General features: G+C 40.6%; 1 protein-coding gene across 5 annotated transcripts in view; it reads left to right on the top strand.

Moving 5' to 3' along the window:
• The window catches only part of mapkap1 (MAPK associated protein 1), a 244695-nt gene that overhangs the window by 171418 nt on the left and 47242 nt on the right, over nucleotides 1–26035 (top strand). For 4 of the 5 annotated variants that reach the window (XM_033048807.1, XM_033048806.1, XM_033048808.1 and 1 more), the window contains one exon: nucleotides 8263–8370. The exons of the other annotated variant lie outside the window; for it this stretch is intronic. In XM_033048807.1, coding sequence (XP_032904698.1) covers nucleotides 8263–8370 — 108 coding nt within the window. The remainder of the gene's footprint in view (nucleotides 1–8262; nucleotides 8371–26035) is intronic. 5 annotated transcript variants of the gene reach the window in all.

Genomic DNA, 26035 nt, shown 5'->3' with positions numbered 1-26035 from the left:
CTTACTCTTAATCATTGATCTTTTGCACCAGTTGCTTTGCCTTTTCGTAGAAACAGGAAACTGCAGATGCTGGTTAATACCAAAGATAGTGCTGGAGTAACCCAGCAGGTCAGGCAGCATCTCTGGAGTAAAAGGATGTGTGACGTTTTGGGTCAGGATTCTTCTTCATACGCCGCCCGAAACGTCATCCATCCTTATTCTCCAGAGATGCTGCCAGACCCACTGAGTTAATGCAGCACTATCTTTGGTATTAACCAGCATCTGCAGTTTCCTGTTTCCTGCTTTGACTTCTCCTTTGCAGTCAGTGTAAAGGATGCAAGAGTTAGCATTCTTGTTGTATGTGTAAAATTAGCTTTGGTCTTGTTTGACCTACATTGTACTCTGTATTCCCATGTGCCTTGGTCGTTCCGTGCTCGCCATTCATTGTGAATGTGGCGCTCAGCACCATCATACCTGACGCTGGCAGTGAGTACCAATTATCAGAATTTTTTGACAGCTGATTGTTGAGTGTAGTGATTTCCTAATTTGTGCTTCAAATAATAATATTGTTGCATGTCTAGCACTTGGGGAAGGAGGCTTCATCAACAGTATTGGACACAATGGAGCACTTAGCAGAAAGGGTTTGTGTAAGGGTTACCACCTTCCTGAGTATGGGTGGTATTTAATGAGTTAAAACAAACAATAAATCCTTCCAGAACCAATAGATTGTTGCACCAGCTGTTGTTTGTCTTCTCCTCCCACCGCAGCTTGAATTGGTTGACATTTGTCCACTGAACCTTTTGCCACAGGCCGACTTGTTGTCCCCTAAGATTTTTGCAACAAAAGATGAGTTCCAAAAACTAGTCGTGGCTTTTCTTGAGTAAATTTTAATTTCTTCCTCTTTTCCGACCCTCTCCTTTTTGCTCTCGCGCGCAGGTTAAGCTGAAGACTCTTCCGTACATTTAAGTTACTGAGTTGACTTGGATCCAAGTGTGTTTGCCAGAAAGGCTGATGTGCAGCTACATATGGAGCAAAAATTGGCTTGAGGGCTGGTTAAATATGAACATAATATGCCCTGTGTTGGGAGGCTTTTCCTTTCCTTATTAAGTCACACTTCATTAGAGAAATAAATTGTTAGCAACTGCTTTTTCTGATTTGTTGGGGGATTACAGCAAAGGGCATTTTAACCTCTTTACTCTGCAGCTCTGTCCAGCTTTTGCCAAGTGTTGGAGTGATGCCTTTCTCCACAACTCTGCAAATGAAATCAAATATTTTAACCTCATCTGTTGTACTTTGCTGTCAGATTTTTATTCTAGTCTTGCTCGCTGTTGCCAACAGATATAAACGGCACAAAGTTGAGGTGCTGAGGTTTCTGAAGGTTGGGATTCTTTCCCCACTGTGTGCAAGAGTCCAGATGGATGTTCCTTAAATAAAAACACTCCTGTGCATTATACAGAACCATCAATACTGTTTAGTAATCTACCTATCATTCTCTTAAAAAATCCCTTGGTTACAAATAACTTTGCTGCTTATTTTATTTTAAACAAATTATTACGAGAAGCTCTTTGTTTTTATATGCACAAGATGGTCTCAAACTTGGATATAGTTTGAACAGTGATATATGGCACGTACCTGAAATAGATTGGAAGGCAGCAGCAGACTATCATGAGTGTATTTGATTTGGCAGTGAAAACCAATTCTTTTTCCATGGATATTAACACGGCAAGTTGAAGCATTTACACTGTGAAATGTATCTTTCCCAAGGCAATATAATGTATGTTAAAAATATTCATTATATTAGATTTACTGAGAGTTAGGTTTTCAGCCTAGATCACTTCAGCTGTCAGTAGACTGTTAGCTGGAATTGGTTTAAAGTGGAGTTGTTTTACGGCACTGGAGCAGGTGTCAGAAACCCCTGACACAACTGGAAATCCTGTCACTCTGCATTTTGTTTCCATCACATTGAACTGAATTCAGAAAGAGCAGCGGGAAAAAAAGTGGGGTGCTGAAAGCTTGAAAAACAAGTTCAGGTTCTTTAGAACAAAAGGTATCTAATCTGGCCATACATTTAACTTTGATCGCAGCTTGCTAAACTCAAATATAATGCGTTTCTTGGAGTCAGATTAAACAGTTTATTGTTCTTTTCCTGTGTCAATAGACAATAGGTGCAGGAGTAGGCCATTCAGCCATTTGAGTTGTGTCATGGCTTATCATCCACAATCACACAAAAGTCCTGCCTTCTCCCCATATCCCTTGACTCCGCTATCTTTAAGAGCTCTATCTAACTCTCTCTTGAAAGCATCCAGAGAATTGGCGTCCACTGCCTTCTGAGGCAGTGAATTCTACAGATTCACAGCTCTCTGGGTGAAAACGTTTTTCCTCATCTCCGTTCTAAATGGCCTACCCCTTATTCATAAACTGGGGACCCTGGTTCTGGACTCCCCCAACATCTGGAACATGTTTCCTGCCCCTAGCGTGTCCAATCCCTTAATAATCTTATATGTTTCAATAAGATAGCCTCTCATCCTTCTAAATTCCAGTGCATACAAGCCCAGTCGCTCCATTCTTTCAACATATGACAGTCCAGCCATCCCGGGAATTAACCTCGTGAACCTAGTCTGCACTCCCTCAATAGCAAGAATGTCCTTCCTCAAATTTGGAGACCAAAACTGCACACAATACTCCAGGTGTGGTCTCACCAGGGCTCTGTACAACTGCAGAAGGACCTCTTTGCTCCTATACTCAACTCCTCTTGTTAGAAGGACAACATGTCATTAGCTTTCTTCACTGCCTGCTGTACCTGCATGCTTACTTTCAGTGACTGATCTCGGTGTACTTCCCCTTTTCCTATCTTGACACCATTCAGATAACAATTTGCCTTCCTGTTCTTGCCACCAAAGTGGATAACCTCACATTTATCCACATTAAACTGCATCTGCCATGCATCTGCCCACTCACCTAACCTGTCCAAGTCACCCTGCATCCCCATAGCATCCTCCTCACAGTTCACTATGCCACCAAGCTTTGTCATCTGCAAATTTGCTAATGTTACTCTTTTAAATCCCTTCCTCTAAATCATTAATTCATTAATCATTAATTTAAATCATTAAGGTGTCCTCACCTTGCAAACATACTTCTCCACTTGCATGTACCTTGTGGCAAGTATTTGATTAGGACTTAAATTACAGGGCACTTTAATTGTTTCTTCAGATTTCCTGGCCCCATCTTCCGGACCTGGGCTGCTTCTGGGTTCAGCCCAAGATGTTACACAGGCTGATTTTTGTATAGCTGCAGTGACACGCGCAAGCATCTTGGGGCCTTATCTCTGCTGTCCCACCATTGCCATGGAATGGTTTAAGATGTGTTCTCAACCAACTGAACAGCAAACCTCAGTACATATTTTTGTGATCCATGCTGCCTTCCATAACATTTATCAGCCATACTAATGTCACATGTGGTTATTTTAATCACAGTGACAGAAACGTATTTTGGTTATTTTCTTAATATTAGATTCCCAGCTTATGGAAATTGAACTAAATGGTGTTGCTTTGCTTTCTCCCTTGAAGATTGCTGTTTGTAGATTTTATTTGCCTCATTTCAGCAAGCAGCCTTCTAAATCATTTGCTGCTGTGGATTTAATGACCTAAAGTAATAATTATTAACCACAAAAGGAGGCCACGGTTGATTGGAATGATCCAAACAAGGAAAAGCTGACCAGAAGTGAGTGATAGCGAACCTAGTTAAATGTGAAGTGGCCAAAGCCTGCAACTAAGTTGATCTCTAGTGATCTGCTCAGTTTAGTTACGATTTTTATCCATTAGTTTGTGACTGGATGATGGTGATTTGGTTGCATCCAACTGTCTGGAGAAAATTGGATCTTTGATAAGCACCCTGTTATCAGAGGGGGCTAGTTTCACATTTGCATTTAGATGAGTATTGATTATTTATTTACTCAACTGGAGTGGGATTCTTTTCCAATTTTAACTGAATTGTCTGTGGTGTCAGTTGAAAGAGAGATAAAGCTCCTGACACCACCATGAGATAAGAACACTTTGTAGTGAAGATAAAAGTTCCAAGGGACCTTTTTCTGTTGACTGAAAGTGAAAGTTTAAAAATTAGAATTGATGGATTGTGTTTCCAAAACTTTTTCAGTATTTTTTTCCAATTTAGTCAGGTTTGTTAGGATTGTAACCTCTGTCTTTTCACTGCACCGGACTTGTCTGAACTGTGCATTTAAACAAAAGGCAAGGCTCCTTTGTTTCAAAAACCAGCGCCTGCACAAGATCTTATCCTGCAGTAAAATAACAGAAATGCTGAATATATTGCACACATTGACGACAAAGACGTTACTTTATAAAATTCTGCATATGTTTACTTAACACAAGGTCTAAATATCTTATGTTGTAATGTATAATCATAACAGCCCTATGTTTTGTGTACCACTAGTCTTTTGAGTTAGTTTGGAGATGAGCATTTTCTAAAGGGCAGTCATAGCTTCAGCCTGAGAGATTTTGTTTGTCTGCAAACACTTGCACTGCAGGCTCTGTGATACAGCATGGTTATGCATACACAGGTTTTTCTACAATTGCAATAATGTGCCTCCTGTCTCATATGGTAAACCCCCCAGTTGACATGTAATATCCTAAAGTGTCTTACAGATTATGATCTGTCACTTTGCAGAATTTATATTGATTTACAAAGACAGCTTGTGTTACTGTAGCCATCAAAGATTAGTGCTGCATTTTTACACTATATAAATGGGACAGAGTTGGTAATATTCAGATAATTTACTGAATTGTATTCATTAACCACTGGTGATTTCAGAGTAGTTAATACTTTATCATTTAATGCTTCAAAATTACAAATAAATTAAAATCTGTTGTGAATAGTCGTAGGTATTGCAGAATCATTCCAAACTGCTTTTTGACTTGGGAGAAAGGCTCATTTGAAGGATTGGGTTTGTGTTCATTTGTAACGCATGCAGGTAGTTATAGTAATACATTGTTATTCAGGAATGGCTTTACTTTCTGCACCCTACTGATTATCATAAAAAAGCTTTTAGAAATTTAAGCAAGCTAACTTGCCAAAATAATAGGTTCTTTAGAACATCATTTTAAGTTTTTTGAACTTTAAAACTGCAAAGTGAAGATTGTCGAAATTCACTTTAGGCGGTGAATTGTCAAATAGCATGTGGTAAAGAATGTTGCTGTTTTTAATCTTTTCATAAATGATCTGTTTCTGATAATTCTGCTTTTATTGCCATGCTGGGGATGGAAACTTATTTCCACCATTAACAATATCCAAACAGGTGCAGCTTTGGTGCAGCATAACGCTTCCCACTCATTAACACAACAATACACTTCAGCTTTTGCTGCAAAGGGATGACCTCCTGAATCTCTTCCTTGTATCTTGTTGCCTCTGGGGTAAAACTGCTCATTTCTGTGCTACTAAGGCTGGTGTCCATTAGAACATTGGTAGGCAGGTGTTGTGCTCACAAGCTTGGGGCACTTTCTTTGGCGAAACACTAGGATTCAAATTACAAGAGAAAAAGGCAGAGTGCTGGAGTAACTCAGTGGGTCAGGCAACATCACTGGAGAACATGGACAGATGATGTTTTGAGTCGGAACCCTTCGTACTGAAGATGGGTTCCGATCCGAAACATCACCTATTCATGTTTTCCGGAAATGCTGTCTGACCCGCTGAGTTACTCCAGCAATTTGTGTCTTTTTGTATAAACCGGCATCCACAGTTGTTTGTTTTTGCTCCAAGAAGAAAAGCTTGTGTTATTTTCATCGTCCCCTCTCAGACCTGTTACTTTTAAGGCTATCTAATGAATTAAAGTTTCACTGTTTGTAAATGATGATCGTTGTCAGCTTACATAAAACTGAATGACACTCAAGGCTAGCTGACAAGGATGTACCGACACCCTGGCATATACCTGCGTTTGCAGTATAAGCCTACAGCAGGGCAAGTGATTTCACAAAGACACTGAAATGCTTTGTCAGGCCAGTATTACTAAATCCTCCACCTTATTTCACAGACATTGTGATTATATCAGATTAAAACTTGAATTTGAATGTTGTTTAATTATCAAATAATTCTGTAAGACTCAGCTGGTTTATACACCATAGAAACAAGGATACACAGTTGCTGGTTCACATTAAAAGATACTGGAGTAACTCAGCGGGTCAGGGGCATCTTTGGAGAAAATGGATAGGTGACGTTTCGGGTTGGGACCATTCAGACAGATGGTGTGGGAGAGGTGAGGGAAAGCAAGCTGGAAGAGAGATGGGGCAGAAAAAAGCCTGGCAAGTGATAGGTTGATATAGGTGAAGATCAAGATTATATCAAGAGCGTTTATTGTTATGTGTCCCAGATAGAACAATGAAATTCTTGCTTGCTGCAGCACAACAGAATATTGTAAGCAAAAATACAGAACAGTTCAGATCAATATACACATAAATAAGCAGATAAAGTGCAATAGGCTGTTACAGTTCAGAGTCTGTTTGTTGGCGAGTTTAATAGCCTGATGGCTGTGGGGAAGAAGCTGTTCCTGAACCTGGATTTAACAGATTTTAGGCTCTTGTACCTTCTGCCCGATGGGTGCGTGGCCAGGATGGTGTGGGTCCTTGATGATGTTGGCTGCCTTTTGAGGCAATGACTGCGATAGATTCCTTCGATGGTGGGGAGGGTTTTGATGGGCAGAAGTTTAGATGAAGGCCAGAGATTAAAAGATCAAAGGTGTGAGATATGGATAGAAGAGTTGCGAACTGTGAAGCCAGAGGAAGGAATAGAAACATAGAAAATAGGCGCAGGAGTAGGCCATTCGAGCCTGCACCGCCATTCAATATGATCATGGCTGATCATCCAACTCAGTATCCTGTACCTGCCTTCTCTCCATACCCCCTGATCCCTTTAGCCACAAGGGCCACATCTAACTCCCTCTTAAATATAGCCAATGAACTGGCCTCAACTACCTTCTGTGGCAGAGAATTCCAGAGATTCACCACTCTCTGTGTGAAAAATGTTTTCCTCATCTCGGTCCTAAAAGATTTCCCCCTTATCCTTAAACTGTGACCCCTTGTTCTGAATGTAGGTGGAAGGGGAAAAGTGGGTGAGAGTCCAAATGGGACACAGGGAAGGGGTTGGGAAGAAAGAGGGTTGAGTTTGGTTAGTTAGTAAAATTGGAGAATTCACTGTTCACACAGTTGGGTTGTTAGCTACCCAGGCGGGCTATGGTTCAGATACTGAATGGTTGATCTTGTTAGGCCAACAGCAAGTCCATGAGTTGACCAGTGATGTGAGCAGGAGAGCGTGTGGTCATTTGACACAGGGGAGATCTGCCAGTGCTTGTGTCCTGGGTCACGATGCAGGAACCTCCCACTGTAGAGATGCACAAGGAGGTTCAGTGAGAAGAGATTAGCCGAGCAGCCACTGTGATCCAACAGTCGTCCATCATCCAGATACCCGTGGTCATTTTGCAGCTGTTTGGGCAAGGTTCAGGAGGGCATCTGGAGTCCAGCAGGAGGTCAACAGGTTCAGGAAAGGGAGAAAGTGATGCAAGGGGAAGCACTCGGTTACTGGAGGGAAACAAAACAAGAATGTGAGCTTGACTTCTCTTTGTAGTCGCAATATTTCAGCAAGTAAAACCAAGTAAATTGTGAAAATAGTGAGGAAGGAGGCAAATATTTTTGATGGTAGCCAAGACATAATTCCTTGTAGGTACACAAAAAAGCTGGAGAAACTCAGCGGGTGCAGCAGCATCTATGGAGCGAAGGAAATAGGCAACGTTTCGGGCCGAAACCGAAGGGTTTTGGCCCGAAACGTTGCCTATTTCCTTCACTCCATAGATGCTGCTGCACCCGCTGAGTTTCTCCAGCTTTTTTGTGTACCTTCGATTTTGCAGCATTTGCAGTTCCTTCTTAAACACATAATTCCTTGTGTCTGAAACTGCTTTTGCATTGAAAGCGGGCGGCTTCAAATGGCTCTACGCTGCAGAAGAAATGTCATTTATATTAATGTTCCCTATTTATTTAACCTTTTGTACCCAGAACCATTTACTTTTTTTGGGCCTGGGACGACAAAATACAAATTGCTCCGGTTTTTGTGAAATAATGGTTGATGCATTTATTGGTTCGTGGCTCTTGTTTTGTTGCTCTGGCATGTGGGCGAAAGAGAAATGAAATATAAACCCGAATCTTTGAATTATTTAACTGAAGTTGCTTCACAATTAGGATGCAAGTTTCTCATTCACATTATTTGCTGGACTTTTTTTCTTTTCAGGACATCAATATCGGCTTGAGAAGCAAAATGAACCTAACGTAGCTGTAGATTTAGATCGTACCTTAGAGAGTCAGAGCACTTTGGAATTCTGTCTGGTCAGAGAGTACAGTAAGTTTGACCTTTTAACTTTTGACAAATGATCTTCAAAATAAATGTATAAGCAAAATACCAATTAGAAATATGCATGTTTGAAATGGTTTAATATTTTTTTTTAAATGTGTATTTGCATATAGATCTGCTAAATGGATGGCAGGTTTTCGTGTCATTGATGATATATGTGAGGCTGCCATAATTACCTAAATAAAATTATTTTACAACAAGGGAGAGGAAAATTTGGAAGCGCATTTCAGTGGAAACAAAGTCTGTGTTTCTCACCTATTTCAGCATTCAGTAATTATAGTTTTAGCAACTTGTGCTCCGAAGTGATATGTCAGCATGCTTACTTCTAAACTCACTTGCACTGATTTTGAACATTTGAAGTGGAAATTGTGGTTGCAACTTGCTATCTGAATAATTTTACCTTGGAACAGCCAGAATTACGTGTTTAGTTGGAAAAAGATGATTGAGGAATGTGTTGTTGATTTTTCAGAAAGATGTGTTCGATGCCCGAGATTTTTTATATTTTGAGTTGAAGTTGGTGGATTTTTGTGTTGGTAATCATTCTAAAACTTAAATGTTGCAAAGAATTAATCTTGTCTGGTTCTAGTCTGGTTTTGATCTCATAGTAGTACAGCGACTCGTACGGGTAAAAAGCAACAATGTTTTTCATCGCAAGTATTTTTTTACTCGTGGACATTTTTCACAGTGTTGAAAAAACGTCACGAGTTTACCAGATTTCCCGAGTACCTACTCGTACGAGCCACTACGGGACATTCACAAATTCCTACGGACCAGCTATGGATATTCTCCGAGTTCGAATCAGGGGAAAACTCGGGAGAACTCTTGATTTACCTCATACAGTGGGACAGGCCCTTAAGTTTGCAGCACTTTCAGAGAAAGTAATCTGCTTCTGTTGTCACCCATCCTTTTCCAGAGATGCTGCCTGACCCGCTGAGTTACTCCAGCCCTTAGTGTCTATCTTTGGTATAAACCAGCATCTACAGTTCTTTGTTTCCATCATATTTGTGATTTGTGTCGAAGCATGTGGAAGCTAGCATCCCTCTTAAAATGAAGAAACAACTTTAAGGCTAGTTAGGGGTGCCCTTTCAGAAATGCCTAGGCCTCTGGCTCCCACTTTCTATGAAGAAAACATGTTGTAAATTTTCAATATTTTTGTGGTTTATTGTAAAATAGAATTTGTTTGTTTCATGCAACACCATCTTGTTTTTTAATCAATATAGAATGTGTTGTCAAAATGTTGAAACACTATGATCAATATTTTAACTCGCCAGAATTCTGGAGTTGTATAATTGGCCATAATTCAACAACATTTTAAAGTTAATTGTTAATATAATTGCTTTACTAATGATGTAGCGCATTTTTATTTATTTTTCAGTGTTGAAAACTATTTGGTAAATTCAGCAAAGCTTTTCATTTCATTTGTGTTTGCTTGCTTTGTGATTAAAGAGCATGCAATAGTCCAGTCTATTAAAGTAAATTGTGTAGGAAGGAACTGCACCTGCTGGTTTATATTGAAGATAGACATACAATGCTGGAGTAACTCAGCGGATCAGGCAGCATCTCTGGAGAAAAGGAATAGGTGACATTTCAAGTCAAGACCCTTCTTCAGACTAGTAAATTGTATGGTTTTCAAATCATTCCTTTAGTTCAAATTATTAAATCTGATGAATTATTGGCAACACTCCAAATTGCAAGTCATTATCATTTAACAAACTTGTTTGGAAATTTGTGCAGTTCTCAACTCAAGTTACAAGAGAAGTCTGCTGGTTCGTATATTGCTTGACATTCCTTACAATGCGAATTATTTGATCTCAGCTGGAGATACCAGTCTTGCCAAATAGAAGACTAGATTCCCTTGAGGGAAGGATGGAGAAATTGTTAGAAAAGCTGAAAATTATCACGTACACTGTTTAATTCTCCTTGCAGAGCCTCTAAATTTTCATTTTTATTTACTATTTGACATGTTAGCGACATAAGAAACTGCCAACAACAAGGTTAGATGAGCTCGGTTTAGCTTGACAAGTTTCATCCTTACTTGAGGCTTTTGCAGATGGATGGTATTGTAAAGCAATGCATTTAGTCTTTTTGAAAGCTTTGTAGGTACCATCTGAAAGATTGCTAATTAAATTGAAAGGTGCATGGAATCGGGGTTGAACAAGTTACGGCGAGAGAAGGAGTGAACCGTGGATACTCCAGAGAGGTGCAAGAACAAAATGGATGAATGGGGAAGCTAAGTGAAGTTTTACAAAGATTAAAGGGCGAGTGCTTGGAGTTCTCTTGTTCCTAATGCACATAAATAAAATGGATCATGAAATCAATGCGATCGTGATGATGAGAAATTCAAAGGTCAGCCGGTCATATCAGGATTAAATCAATTATGCAGTCATACAAAAAAATTGATGCTAAGAAATGAAGTAATACATGAACATAAAAACTGTGTTCAGTAGAGCCCAGTCATGCAGTGAAGTATTGAACAGAAATAAATGTTTGTCTTTGGACATGGTTTGACATGGTTTGTGGAAATTGTGATGCTTCAGAAGTGCTTTAGAAAGCAAGTAGACAAAAAATGACAAGTCTGAAAAGTAGATTAGGAAATGTGAAAAAGATTAAGTTTGAGGAATTGGGAGGTTCATAAAATTATTACAGAATTTTATCGACTCTTTATCTGATCTAACTCGATCTTTAGTCCCATCTTTAGTTTAGATATACTGCGCGGAAACAGGCCCTTCAGCCCATCGAGTCTGCGCCGACCAGTGATCCCCATACACTAGCACTATCCGACACACCAGGGACAATTTTTCAATTTTTATCGAAGCCAATTAACCTACAAACCTGTACGTTTTTAGAGTGTGGGAAGAAACCGGTGCATCCGGAGAAAATCCACTCGCTCACAGGGAGAATTTGCAAAATGCGCACAGACAGCACTCGTAGTCAAGATAGAACCCTGGTCTATAGCGCTGTAAGGCAGCAACTCTACCACCAAGCAACCGTCCACCCATTTTCATGCAATTTTTCCCTAAGATATCTGTCCAGTCTCCTTTGCATATTGGTTTCTATTGAATTTTTTTCACGTGCTCTAACTACCACATTTTCAAAACCACAAGTACTTGCTGGATGAATAGAATTTCTAAACACATAGATAGTTCTGTTCCAAGCCCTTGAAATTTGTGCCCTCTGCTTATTAACTTCCAACCGCTGGCAGCGTTATTTGTTCTACTTGAACCTTTAATGATCAGGAACACCTTTCCCTCAGCCCCTCTCGTGCTGCCAGCTCCCCTGGAGAACCACACTATTTTTTATCTCACTGTCAAATCTATATTTAACCTAGATCTAAATTGTTAGACTGAAATACCAAATGTTGTAAATGACCAGATCAATGAAATCGGGTGACAATTAACGCGATGACTATTTGGAAGGTTCAGCCAAAGTTAACTGAGAATATTGGAATTGTTACATAGTTGAATTTCACAATGCCTGCATCAAAGTGCACATTTTTAAAGACTGTCTTTTATAAATTGGCATGCTGCGTTTCTCCTAATAACATACAGATGTGTGAAATGTTACTTGTTTTTGGAGGATGAGGTTAGGATGTATTAATAATATTGGAAACCAGTTCATGCTTTGGCTGATGCTAACCAGCAGTGAAAATACAGTTGGGGCTCAACCCTCAACGAAGCAGACCTCAATGACACGGACCAGTGGAGGTCACCTTAAACTGTTTGGTTTGTTGACACATAAAGTGCAAATACTGTGAGGCGTAGGTTTTAGCTCAAAGAATTCAGACAATCCATTGCCATCTTAGTCTCTTTATTAGAGCCAGCTAGCTATAAGTCAAATGTTGAACGGGGATTTCAACATGAACATTTTTAGGAATTCTAATGTTTAAATATGCCCAGAGGTTTTGGTTAAATGAGCAGAACAGTTAAAATTCCAGCCTGGTTAAAAAGACCACAGATGTCTCGGCGATGAAAGCGTACCTTCTGCTTTTGCAAGGTTCTGATATAATTTGATTACTAGCATTCAAAACAAATTAGTGTTAATTTATTGACATTGGTTGTGAGACTTCATTGGATCCAATGAAAGCTCAGTTCATACAGTAAATTTAGTTAGGAAGTTGGAATGGGCAGTTAGTTTAATTGCAGGTAATTGTTGTGCATCATTATAGTAATTCAATTGCAGTAATGTAACTGAATTAATGTGGGGGCAGTATTCTTCATTTAAATTGTTTATAAAGCTCCAATTCATGACTGATATTTGATGCACAACGAAAAAAAATCTTATCCACAGAAGTGCATATTCAGCTCAATGGTTATTGCAAAAATCACCACATTGACATCAGGTCTCAAGTGTCAAAAGTATAGTAATGTTCCAGTTAAGTCATGTTTTGGGGCAGCTGTGATGCTACTTGGGAATAAACACTGATTCTAGTTAATTGTTATAAAAATGCAAACTATTAATCTGACATATCAAACACAACATGCTAGAGTAACTCAACTGGTCAGGCAGCATCTCTGGAGGATTTTTCAAGTTGGGACAGTTTAGACTGAAGAAGTGTCCCGACCCAAAACGTGACCTATTCATATCCTCAAGAGATGCTGCCTGGCCCACTCAGTTACTCCAGCACTTTGTGTTCATTTATGTGAAGATCTATTGGAAAATTGCTTGTGCTATTTACTTGTAGGATAATTGTACATCGTTTAGAAATGTACTTTCCCAGAAAAGTTAGTGAAGGGAGAATAATAATCTGTGAGTGTTAATCTTTACCAAACTCCTTTCTGACATTCACTTCCAAACAAATGTACTGAAAGAAGTAAGTCATTGGCATGAGGTGATGGCATGTGCTTTTGATTTAATTTAAGTTAAAGACTCCCTAAGTCTTTGAGACAATTTAAAACATAAGAGGTTACCAATAATGTGTCGGAAGGAACTGCAGATGCTGGTGTATACCGAAGATAGATACAAAATGCTGGAGCAACACAGCAGGTCAGGCAGGATCTCCGGAGAAAAGGAATAGGTGACATGTCGGGTCGGTACACATTCTCAGACTGAAAGATAGACAAGGCCGGCAACAGATGACCTAGGAAGTGTGGAGTCCACAATGGACCTGAGTCCATAATGGGCCATTGTCGGCTGGGGAAGATGTGCTAATGACAGGGATACAAGGATGGGAACAGGGAAAATCATAGGATGACTAGGGTGGCATAACCATATGCGGGAGTTGCCAATAATCTTTGTCCAGCCTCCAAGCACTTAATCTGCTGAAATTATTTCTATTTTCTTTGGATGTGAATTTACTCCCAGCAAGCTCCAGCTGCATTGGCTTCTTTGCCACAATTGCTGGTGTGGTTAAGTCCGGATATATCAGACTGCCTGGATTTCCACATTGGCAGGGCATGGGCAGTACCGGATTGCTTGGCCATCCCTAATTGCCCTTGACAAGATGTGGGGTGAGCTTCAGTCTTGAACTGCTGTGGAGGTCCTCATGTAGTTGGTATTGGGCAAGGAGTTGTAGATTTTAGACCCAGTGATAATCTAATAGAGGAACAGTGAGGAAACAGTGCATCCCTTGTGATAGAGGTTGCAAGTTTGGGAATGTTCAAGATAAATAACACTTGTTTTCTCAGTTGCACATTAAATAACTTGCTTCTGCTGAAAACAAAGGTATAAATATGTCAGCTCTTTACATTTAGACTCCCAACAAGCAGTGGGATCAGATAAAGACGAGTGCAGCCTCTAACAGCACTGTTGGTACTGAAATATAAACAATTGATTTATAATATTTGATGGTAGTTTCTGTAATTGAAGACTTGTTGTTTTCTAATTCTACTTTAGTAAGTACTTTAAAGGTTATGGGCTCGTGACATTCATGGGGATGTTAAGAAGAAATAGGTTAATATATCAAAGTGTATAGTCAGGTTCTTGATTAGTCAACTAAGGGGTCACCATTGAAGGCAATGTGATATTGTCAGGGTGCATGAGTTTAAAAGCAATGCTCATCCTAAAACTCTTTTACTACAGATATGTGATTTTATTTATGACAATCTTAAGTAGGAATCTTTTGTGTGCTACAGAGAAATCCAGTTGAGGTGACCAATTTTGATAGCTTCTGATGTATTCATAGAACTGATCTGTAAATCTAAATATGGCCTTTGCCGTGTTCAATGTTCAAGGTTGTTTGGACAGTCGAGCAATGCCCAGAAAAGGCAATCCTCTTCCTTTTATTCCTTTCCTACCACTGCTAGAGTTCAGCACAAACTAATCAACACAGCTGACTTGGCCCAGTGTCCACAACTAATATGCCGTGAGCAAATTTAATATAAATGGATTTAGTCCTTTGGACCTAGAACATTTACATACACTGCTCGGACACACCAAAACCTAAAATATCATTTGTGTTCCCAAGAACTGTTCGACTTGTTTATGGAACTCTGCAAGTGTATAGGAAGAAGTTATTTGTCCTTATTCATTGATCTCATCTCCAGATGAGCAAGCCATGATCTAAACTAAAGGAAGAAAATCTGTATCTAAAACAGTGTAGCACAGGACATACCATCAGTGACCTTTTGCACAAAGTGCAGCTTGCCTCTAATTATATTGCAGAAATAGTAACTGAGTTGTAAGGAGAGGTTGTGCAGGCTGGAGCTTTATTCCTTCGGGTGCAGGAGATTGAGGGGTGATCGTATAAATCATGAGGGTGTAGAAAAAGGTAATAACGGTCTTTTTGCAGTGTTTGGGAATCAAAAATTAGCGAGCATTGTTTAACGTGACAGAAAAATATATAGCAATGACCTGAGCGACAAATCTTTGCGAAGTGTGTTGGGTACATGGAATGAGCTAGAAACATAGAAACATAGAAATTAGGTGCAGGAGTAGGCCATTCGGCCCTTCGAGCCTGCACCGCCATTCAATATGATCATGGCTGATCACCATGACAGCATCACCAGCTAACAGAAAGTGATTGAGGCAGGTACAATAGCAACATTTACAATACACTTGGACGGGTATATGGATAAGAAAGGTTTAGAGAGATGTGGGTCAAACCTGGGCAAATGGGCCAAGCTCAGTGAACATTTTGGTTGGCATGGATAAGTTGGGCCAAAGGGCCTGTTTTCGTGCTGTATGAAAGCACTTTAGGGAACGGTGAGCAAGTTGTTGAATTTCATGCTCTCCAAAAGCAATCAACTGCACATCAGCCAAGCTGTTTCCAGCTTCGCTGTTGATGGAGCTGTGTAGTATCAATTGGTTGACTGTTGATTTTGCTGATTGATGGACAACATTGTTTCAATTACTTCAGAAGTTTCTGGTTCACTGCATTGGCAGCTGATGCTAATGAGGTCTGTGATTCTGAAGTTTCCAATTGTGAACCTGTACGGGTGAAGGCCACATGGATGAAGAGGAGGAGAAAGCATTGTGTCGTACCTCATGATTCAGCATCCTCTCAGTTCCATACCTTCAATTCTTGCACTAAATCAAACAATCTGCAGATTATTTGTTCTTTCCTGGGGCAATATCTGAGACAAGTGGAGAAAATTAAATTCATTTTCCATCAGCTTTTTTTCCGGTCTGATAAAATGAATTGCCCAGTAACTGCTATCTGTGGAGCCTGGAAGCTGCAGACGATGGAGTCTTGAAATCTGAAGAAAGGTCCTGCTGACCCAAAACGTTGCCTGTCCATTTCTCTGCACAGATCCTGCCTGACCTTCTGAGTTCCTCCAGCATTTTGTTTTGTAGCTCAGTATAGTATTTGTTACTCCTTATTCAAGATCTATCCATTGCTTTTATGAATATACTACAAGCTTTGAATCGTCTGAACGAGAAGTGATTTGTCACAACTGCCTAAAAATAGTCAAAGGAGAATTAGCCTTCTTAAATTAGAAGAAGTTTCTTGCACTTTACTCTGTGCTTTAGCTGGGATGTTTTGTGAACCACTATTGTACAGGAGACTGAGTATTGTATACCCTTCCCATCACCACCAATGTTTTGGCTGAGGCAGTGTTGTCAGCGAGTAATCTGTTAAAAACAAAATCTATCCTGAGCACCCGTGAGATGTTAATTGCTTTGCATCTAGGTTGATGAATCAAATAGTAAGTCATCGGAGTAAATGTAACCGATCCTTTAGTTCATGCCATTGTGGTCAGTCACTTGACATTTTGGGAAATTTAAAACCTCATTACTAAATGAATGAGGTTGTCTAAAGGCAACTGAGGGTTACTTCGAGACATTTATGGGTTGTACCCAAGAAAGTTTGCATAGTGTGTGTTTGACTTGGCACTTCTGCATTGCTGCATCTATTACTGATGTCTCGGAGCATATATTTCTTGCAATATCTGCCTGAAAAAGATGAAATCATTTCTGCATTTTTTTTTCTCCCATGGTTCACATCCATCAGATGTATTGTGGCCTAAAATGTGGGAGCTCTGTTTTCCTAGACTGCAATTTGCACACTGATAAAATAGATCTAGGCAGGATGCCATCTCCCATAGGCACTATACAATGCTATTCATTTACTATAGTTCTGCCTTCAACATCACAATACCAAATAATCTCATCCCTAAACTTCTGGATCATAGCCATGGGCGCTCCATCTATAGCTGGCTTGTGGACTTCCTAATTCTCTTGCCTCAGTTGGTTAGTATTGGCCCTACCATTTTTTCTACTCAAAACTGGTGCCCTCAGGGTTGTGTGCTCAGTCCCTTGCTCTGCTCTCTGTACACCTTTGACTGTGTGACCAAATATCAATGCCAACACAATCTTCAAGTTCGCCAATGATACTTCTGTTGTCTGCTGGATCAAAAACATAAATGAAGTACAGGAAAGAGATCAAAAACTTTGTGTCACAGTGTCATGACAACAACCTAGCCCTTAGCATCAGCAAAATGGAAGAGTTGGTTGTCGACCAAGCCAGTGAAAGGGTGACCACAATCCGATCCTCTTCAATGGAGCTGCTATAGAGATGGCCACAGTTTCAAGTTCCGAGGTATCCATATACCAGCAACCTAACCTGGTCCCATCCCACTGAGGCGGTGACTAAGAAAAGTCCTCAGCATATGTACTTTGGCAATTGAGAAGAATCGGCATGTTCACAAGAAATCTTAATCTTGCACATATGTGTCACAGGAAGTATCCCGACAGGATGCATCTCAGACTAGCACGGCAACTGGCCTTCTCTTGACGGCTTGATCCTGTAGAGAATGGCGATTCTCTGTCCATCACAGGATCTCACTACCTTCCATCCAGTCCATCTTCACAGTGGGTTGCATCTGGAAGGCTGCAAGTATCGCCAAGGAAACCAGCCATCCTGGCCATTCCCTTTTCTCTCTCCCACCTTCTGGGAGAAGATACAGAAGCTTGAAAGGCTGGATGTCCGGACTTAAGACCAGCTTATATCCCACTACTATCAAAGTCCTCAACCAGTCAACTCTTTCACACCTCATCACTGGAGGTGCTGCTGTGTACTCTCTGACTATCTGCCTCATTCAGTTATTCTGTTGCTGTAATTATATTTTCCCCACTACTTCACACTGCATTCCTTTGCACCGTTGTCATGTTTTGCATGGCATTTTATTTAATGTTGTACAGTGTATGTATGTACAGTGTTTACTCTTGAGTTTCATGCGAACAAAGAAACTCGTTGCACCCTGGTGTATATGAAAAACTAATCTAAATGTAGTCGACAAATGAGATTTGCTAGTGTTGCAAAGGGCAGGTAGTTTGTTTGACTTTCCAACAACAGTAATTTGTAATGAAATAGCACTTTCATCAAAAAAACCATCCCAGCCTTTAATTGCCAGGTAACAAAAATATATATATTTTTGTTCAGTGTGTCCTGTACATTTGTCACCAGCCCGATTTTGGTCCAGTTACAAATGATTTAGATAAAATATTTTCTGTGGGGATTTTTTTTGCTCCATTCTGTCACAGTTTTAGTATCTTTAAAAAGGTGAATAAATGACGAAAGGAAATCGTGTCATCACGGGCCCCGTCCGACTTCTGGTCGGCACGTGGCCTTGTGATTTAGAAGGCATTTCTAGTAATACCACAAAAACCTCTCAAGCTACAAAGTCTGCTCTGCACATATAAATAGAAATAACACCAGGCTGATACATGAGAGGTAGCTTATTTCATTTCATATTGGTGAATAAAAGGAAATTGTATTGATGCTATTAACCAGTTTTCTCTTACTTTATGTATACACACTTTACAATTTGGCGTGAAGAACAATTTTTGTAATACGGTTTGCTAAAACTGTTGATTGAACCTTGAGGTCCCTAGGAGACAAGCTGGCAATCTTCCACTAATAACAATTGCAGAAAAATGTGACTCTAGCAAATCCCCAGTGTGTATTTGAGTGGATGGCTGATGGTTGCATGCACTACCCTTGATTACCAAACCATCACTGAGAGATTCTGTATGATAAATGCAGCATGAACTCAAGTTCTGTAAGAGACTCTAATACTACGTATTCTTGCGGAATCGATAGTGTTATGGTGCACCTGTATTTACAAACATTAATCTTGCATGAGGGCAGCTGACCCTGGCTCGCAGTTGCAGTTGACGCATCACATTTCTGTCTTGATTGCCCCACCATACTTCAATTCTGTCGAAAATACACTGGAAAGCTTCAAGTCTTAGGTTGTCGACAATTAAGACTACATTTTGAGTGTTCTAACGATGTTGGGCAGGCTGCTTTCAAAGTTAGAACTGTACTAATTAGGGTTTTATTAGCGCACAATAAAAGCTGCTTTCAAAGTATATTAACAAGATGTAATGTTTATAATTTACTGCGCTTGGAACATGCAGCAATGCTTCAGACCGAATCATTGCAGCACACAAGGTGGCCGTTTGGCCCATCGTGCCTGCACCAGCTCTTCACCAGAGCAACTCCCTCGTTCAGGAGCCTTTCCAATTTGTCTCCACCATGTATTTACCCAGTTCCCTCAAGAGGGCCACAAAGGAATTTGCCTTCACCAGAGTGGCAGGCAGTACATTCCAGATTCCAACAAGACACTATATTTTAAAAAAGTTCTCGTGTCATTCTTACTTTCCCTCTCTTTTAGTTTATAGATTCAGAGTGCTTTCAGACTCCCTCCTCAACAGAACACAATCTGTCCTAATTGGTAGCAAGACTTCCTCCTCGAAAACCATCAGCACAGGAGCCCCTCAAGGTTGTGTGTTCAGCCCTCTGCTCTATTCACTCTATACCCATGACTGTGTAGCCAGACACATTTACAACTACTCCTTCAAATTTGCCAACAAAATCGCAGTTGTTGGGCGAATCACAGAATATAATGAGTCAGAGTATAGGAGGGAGATTGATTGACTGACCAAATGGTGCCAGTCGGCACCTTGCTCTAAAACCATGAAACTGATGATTGATTTTAGGAGAGGAAGGCGAGGATCCACAAATCCAAGGGATTTATAATTTAAAATTCCTGGGCGTGCATATTCCTGAAGATCTGTTCTGGACCCAGCACATTGATGCAATTGTAAAGAAACCACATCAATGCCTCTACTTCCTTCGAAGACTGAGGACATTTGGAATGTCGACGAATACTCTCTTGAACTTCTACAGGTGTACAGGCGAGAGCATATTAACTGGTTGCATCATGGCCTGGTTCAGCAATTCAAATGCCCAGAATCAAAGAAAATTGCAAAAAGTGGTGAAGGCTGCCGAATATAGTTCTCAGCATTGTAGCGCATCAGAGGTAGACACAAAATGCTGGAGTAACTCAGCGGAACAGGCAGCATCTCTGAAGAGAAGGAATGGGTAACTTTTCGGGTTGAGACTCTTCTTCAGACTGAAACCTGACTGACCCACACCTGCAATGGACCCCAACTGCACTTCATTCAAAACTCTTTCCTACACATTGTAGCCTATCAGTTCTTTAGACAATGTTCAATGTTCACAATGAGGTAGAGGTGAATGGAACAGTACTTTAGCTTACCGAAGGACCCAAAGTGCAGAAGTAACTCAGCGGGTCAGGCAGCATCTCTGGGGAACATAGGTAGGTGATGTTTTGGGGCAGTACCCTACTTCAGACTGATTGTAGTGAGGGGGTGAAGTGGGAAGAGAGGAGGGGCACAACTAAGCTTGGCATCTGATGGGTGGGTACAGGTGAGGTGGGAGGTTTGATAGGCAAATGGTTGAACAGAGCGAAAGACAAAAGATTTGTCTAGCACCAGAGGTCAGAGCCTCAGAATAAAAGGGTGTACGTTTAGAAAGGGGATGAGGAAGAATGATGTCAAATGGCCTAATTCTGCTCCTATAACTGATGAGCTTATGAAGATGTTTTTACAGAAGGTGTTCTGAAGGACCATTCAGAAGACTGATAACAGAAGCTGATCCTGAGTCTGGTCATTGTTCTGATCCTCTGAGTTCTGCCACATATTGTTTGGAGCTCCAGATTCCAGCATCTGCAGTGAATTGTCTCCAAGATGTCCCTGAATTATCAACAAGATGTCCCTGATTTGGAGGCAAGAATGATGCCTGCTGCGCCACAGTGGATATGCATGGACATTTTTAAGATTAGCTTGTGCAGAATTTACTGTTCTTCAGTTAACTTATTGAGTGCTCTGTACTCTTTTTATTGTAGCATCTTGCTTTATGGAGGGTTTAATGTATCAGTTTACTGTAGATGTTTTAAACCTTTGGAATCGTGTTGTTATTTATGCAGGTGATATGTGATTGTTGTAGCAGGACACTATACCAAGTTCAACATGGATTTAGTTACTGTTATGGATTTTTTTATACTTGAGGGCTATTCTTCCTATGATGTACGGTACAGGTGTTAACATTTACATTCTTTGCCTGCTATGGCGTAGCATATGCTTGATTTCATTTCAGAGTGAAAAATAGATGAAATGCCAAGGATTCAAATAATGTATAATTCACAGCAAGTGACAGCAGGCTTTTAATACTTGCTGCAGCCGACAGCCCAGCGCCAGGAAATGTCACACTTGGAGTGAAAGCAACTTGCTTCCTGTTATGTAGGCTTTCTTGATGACTAAGTGATCGATTACCTATGACTTTTTTTTTTTCATTTGGGAAAACCTTATGCAAAAGTGTGTTTCTTTTTAAGCAGTTTCATTTGTTAAACACAATGGAGACTTAATATATAAGTATATCAAGTGCGCACTTGAAATATCATTTACACCACCTGACTACACGAAGTGCTTGTCAAATTGAAAGAGCCGGCAGTAATTTACTACGCTGCTGTAGGAGTTAAAATGCTAAATGAATTGCGTTAGATATTTTTTTTTTGCCGGATGCCTAAACCAGGGTTCCTTTCTATATCTCTACATCACCGTCTATATCTCTCGGTTCCCTATCCCCTGACTCTCAGTCTGAAGAAGGGTCTCAACCCGAAACGTCACCTATACCTTTTCTCCAGAGATGCTGTCTGATACACTGAGTTACTCCAGCTTTTCGTGTCTATCTTCCTTTCTACCCACCTGTGGTGGTGGTGTGACTCTTGGGATTTTCTTATTGTCAATAGTTCTGGGGAGAAGGCAGGAGAATGGGGTTGAGAGGAAAAGATAGATCAGCCACGATTGAATGGCGTAGTAAACTTGATGAGCCAAATGACCTAATTCTGCTCCTAACACTTATGTACGTGTCCCCACACATGTCTCTCACAGCTGAGGATGCAAATTAATTGGGGTGCATTGGGCAGCTACAAATTGAGTGCTAACCAGAGAGACTTCAACATTGGGGAGATTAATGAAAATGATTCAATTTTGGACTGTTTTCTTACCTCATGCCCGACATAACCTTCTCTCCAACATGTGTAGCACGTCCCACCACCATACCATTATCAATGCAGGGGCATATAACATAATGTCCCGATAACTAGCCCCATGAAATCATTTTGACTCATCTTATCCCTTTGTTCTGCGCAACACAACCCCCTCCTACTGAAAACCTGCTTGCACCCCAGTCTCTTTCCCAGTTCTGACGAAGAACCACAGGCCCGAGAAATTGACCATTTCTCCTTCCACATAACAGCCTGACTAGCCAAAGGTTTCCAGCATTAGCTTTTTTTTTCCAACTTCCTTGTTACTAAAGTTAAGGAAAACCTTGTAGAAAATACAGACGGCATAATAATAGTTGATGTAGATGAATGATGGGCTTTAAAAAAATAACGTGATAAAGAAAATTTAAATAATCTTGTTGGTCCAGAAGAGTCGCCGTTTTCTTCCTTGAACATTTGTACGTACCTGCTGACCATGCACTAATGTATTCACTCCACCAGTAGCAGTCGCGTCCTCAGCTGTCATGTCTCTGAGCTCTGTAATTCCTTCTACAATCTTTGCTCTGCTGCATTTCTTTTGTTCTGTAAGAAGCTTCCAAAACTCTCCAGTTAGATGTTCCATGGTCATCTGCACGAAAATGTCATTGTCCCGGAAATTTCTGCAAAACCTCGCTGCCACCCCTTAACAAGAAAGCCAACATGCCAACTGGGATCATTTTTTTGCAACCACTGAAAACCAACCGGTGGGTTGGTGTTGCATTCAGTTTAAGTTGAGTTTAGTTTATTGTCACGTGTACCGAGGTACAATTAAAAGCTTTTTAGCGTGCGAAACAGTCAGCGGAAATACTAACTAGTTTGATGCTTCTGTGGTAGAGCTTGAGACTTTGTAAGATTTGAGATACTACATTAAGTCGGGTTGTAACAACGTCTATTTTTGGTGCATTTATAACCTAACAATTGGGTGAGAGGAGAAGAAACAAAGTGATGGAGTAACTCAGCGGGTCAGGCAACATCCCCGGAGAACATAGGTAGGTGACGTTTCTGGTCTGGACCCTTCTACAGACTAGATTAGAGGTACTAGTTTTAACTTCAACCCAGACGTGAAAAGTCTACGGAAATGATAAAACCTGTAGGGAATTGAACATCCCTTCACAAATTCCAAGAATTCACATCACAAACTGACCTCTAATTAGCATTTATAAAATGTCTCTCTCAGACTTCAATGATAGTTGTTGTAAAAATGAATAGTACATCTATTGTGATTCAAGAGAGTTTGTCTGCATGAGACCAGGTTGAAGTCACAATGCTACATCACCATTTTCTTGTACAACAGACTGATTGCAGTAGCTTACGGATGCTTGATGGTGACAGTACAAATACTGCATTCTTTAATCTTCACTTTGGAACAAAATAAGAACTAACAGGTGTCCTTTCCTGTGCAAACAAGAGTATTTTCCATCCCAACAGTTCAGAGATGCTGGGCTTCAAATGTATTCTTCAAAGCAAGCATTAGTGTCTGCATATTGTGCTTCCACAGTTCTGTTCCATTGAACTCCATAGGAATCCAATTTTATGATCAGCCTATTAGAGCAGTGTACATTCTGTGTATGTCAGAGAACAGATTTCTTTGTTACTGAACTGTTATCGGCAGAATGGTCCTGGGTCTCATCACTGATTCACTCAGCTGTTCTTAGCCAATAGTAGAAGGGTGGCACGGTGGCGCAGCGGTAGAGTTGCTGCCTCGCAGTGCCAGAGACCCAAGTTCCATCCCGCCTATGGGTGTTGTCTGTACAGAGGTTGTACGTTCTCCCTGTGACCACATGGGTTTTCTCCGGGTGCTCTGGTTTCTTCCCACACTCCAAAGACCTACAGGTTTGTAGGTCAATTGGCGATAGTAAAATTGTAAATTGTCCCTAGTGTGTAGGATAGTGTGTCGGCGCAGTCGGTGGGCTGAAGGATCTGTTTCAGAGCTGCATCTCTAAAGTCTAAAATCTAGAAGTTGCAATTCATGGCCTTAGACATCCGACTATCAAAGAAGAGTAGTCATTGTTGACAAGGTTTGAAATTGCAACTGGAAATGAACATCTGAAAGAGTAACAACTTTTAGCAAAGATGTTTCCACAGGGAGATGGCTTTCCAGCACTTGCAATCAGACCTGAATGTGAAGGTTGTCCTTCTGGGCAAAGTGATTGAAATTGGCACATGCCCGTGGGAATGTACTGAAGCAGAACATTAAGAGGGTGTAGATTTAAAGCAAGCAGCATCATGCAGAGAACAAACAAATTGAGATCTTTAACTGACTAAAAGAAGGGGGTGAAGCATTAACATGAAAACTTGGCAACTTCTGTCGGGTCTCCCCCCAACCTCCGCTCCTCAGAAAGCAATCTACGTTTGTCCAACCTTGTCCCAACAAGAGTTTAAACAAAGGTGGTAGTATTTGAAAGCATGGTAACCATACAAGGTGAAGAGAGATTTATTTTGTTGGGTTGCCTGTCCATTCCCTCCACTGAAGCTACCTGACACGCTGAGTGATTTGTGTTTTGCTCAGGATTCCAGCATCTGCAGCTCCTTGTGTCTCCTCTTTATTTTGTTGGAAATATATTACAAATGAGCTCCAGCTACTGGAAGGAACTTAAATCAAAGTTCATCTTTGATAACTGGCGATAAATGCAGAATACCTTGGCCAATGGTTGTAAGAATCCCACAAGATTAAGTTTCATTGACTTCATTGGATGTGAACAGGAGTCAAGTGCAAAATGTAGGTGATACCTTAGTGCATATTTAACACTGGCCACCAATGGCTTCTCCCACTGAAGCTTGCTTTGGGTGCTGGGTCTTCCTTTGATTCTTTTGATTTCAATGCTGCTGGTGCTTTTTGCTTGAATCTATTTCTATGTCATTCAGTTATGCATTGGTTGCTCATGGATTTATTAATTTAATCATTTTGATGAAGATATTGTGCAAGGTGCTTGTAAAACCAAATTATCGGGCCTTATTTCTGGTGTAGATTGTCCATCCTCTGCCTCTGTACCCGAGTAAAAGTACACTCTTCTTGAATTGTCACAACATTGATTTGTTTTTTTCATGGATTTAGAGATGGAGAGATTATCCTTTAGGAAGCGATAGAGGAAGTTTGGCTTCTACTCGGGCGGGTGATGTCACTGGGGTGTACAAGTTAGAGTGGGGTTCAACCAGTAGGTGTTTCTTCTTACCAGAGATGTTCTCATAATATGGGGTTCATCCAGTGGCTTTACTCCTGTTCTTAGAAACATAGAAACATTCAAGCAGAACTTTGTGACATCTTATAAAAACTTTTGTCATTTTTCGATAAAATGATTTGTTCAGCCCAAAAGCAAAAAAATTTGCAGATGCCTGAAAGTTGATAGTAAAACAATAAAATGGGAGAAGACCTCAGTAACTCGGCCGACACAGGCACAGAAGCAGATTGTTTAACCACCCGCCGAGACACACAACTGGAATTCTGCACATCAATTGTCAGTTGTCAAACCTGCTGGGTTTTGAAATCCGAGGAAATGAAAACTCTGCATTTTCTAAAACGGGCAGCCGTTTCACACCTGAACAAGAGGTCAGAAATCTTTCCCTGTACTTGGAGAGAGATGTCTCAAAATTGGAAATGATAAGAGTTCACTGGAACATAACACCAAAGTTTGATGTGACTACGTAAGAATCGGTCTCGGGGATGTTAAGTCTATATTGTTGCGGGGACGCGAAGGAATCCAGCCAAAAACTAGTCGGACACGAGTTGCGTGCACTAGACGTGTTTATTCTCTCCAATACAGCTCCCTACTCCAAGGTCACGGCGGTGCCCGGCCTGAAATACCAACTCGGGTACCGATCCCGTGACTAACGCCTCCCACACCAAGACGTCGCCCTCTAGAGCC

The sequence above is a fragment of the Amblyraja radiata genome, chromosome 32, assembly GCF_010909765.2.
Source record: "Amblyraja radiata isolate CabotCenter1 chromosome 32, sAmbRad1.1.pri, whole genome shotgun sequence".
Taxonomy (NCBI): domain Eukaryota; kingdom Metazoa; phylum Chordata; class Chondrichthyes; order Rajiformes; family Rajidae; genus Amblyraja; species Amblyraja radiata.
The sequence above is the reverse complement of the archived record's forward strand: the minus strand, read 5'-3'. Positions and strand labels throughout refer to the sequence as shown.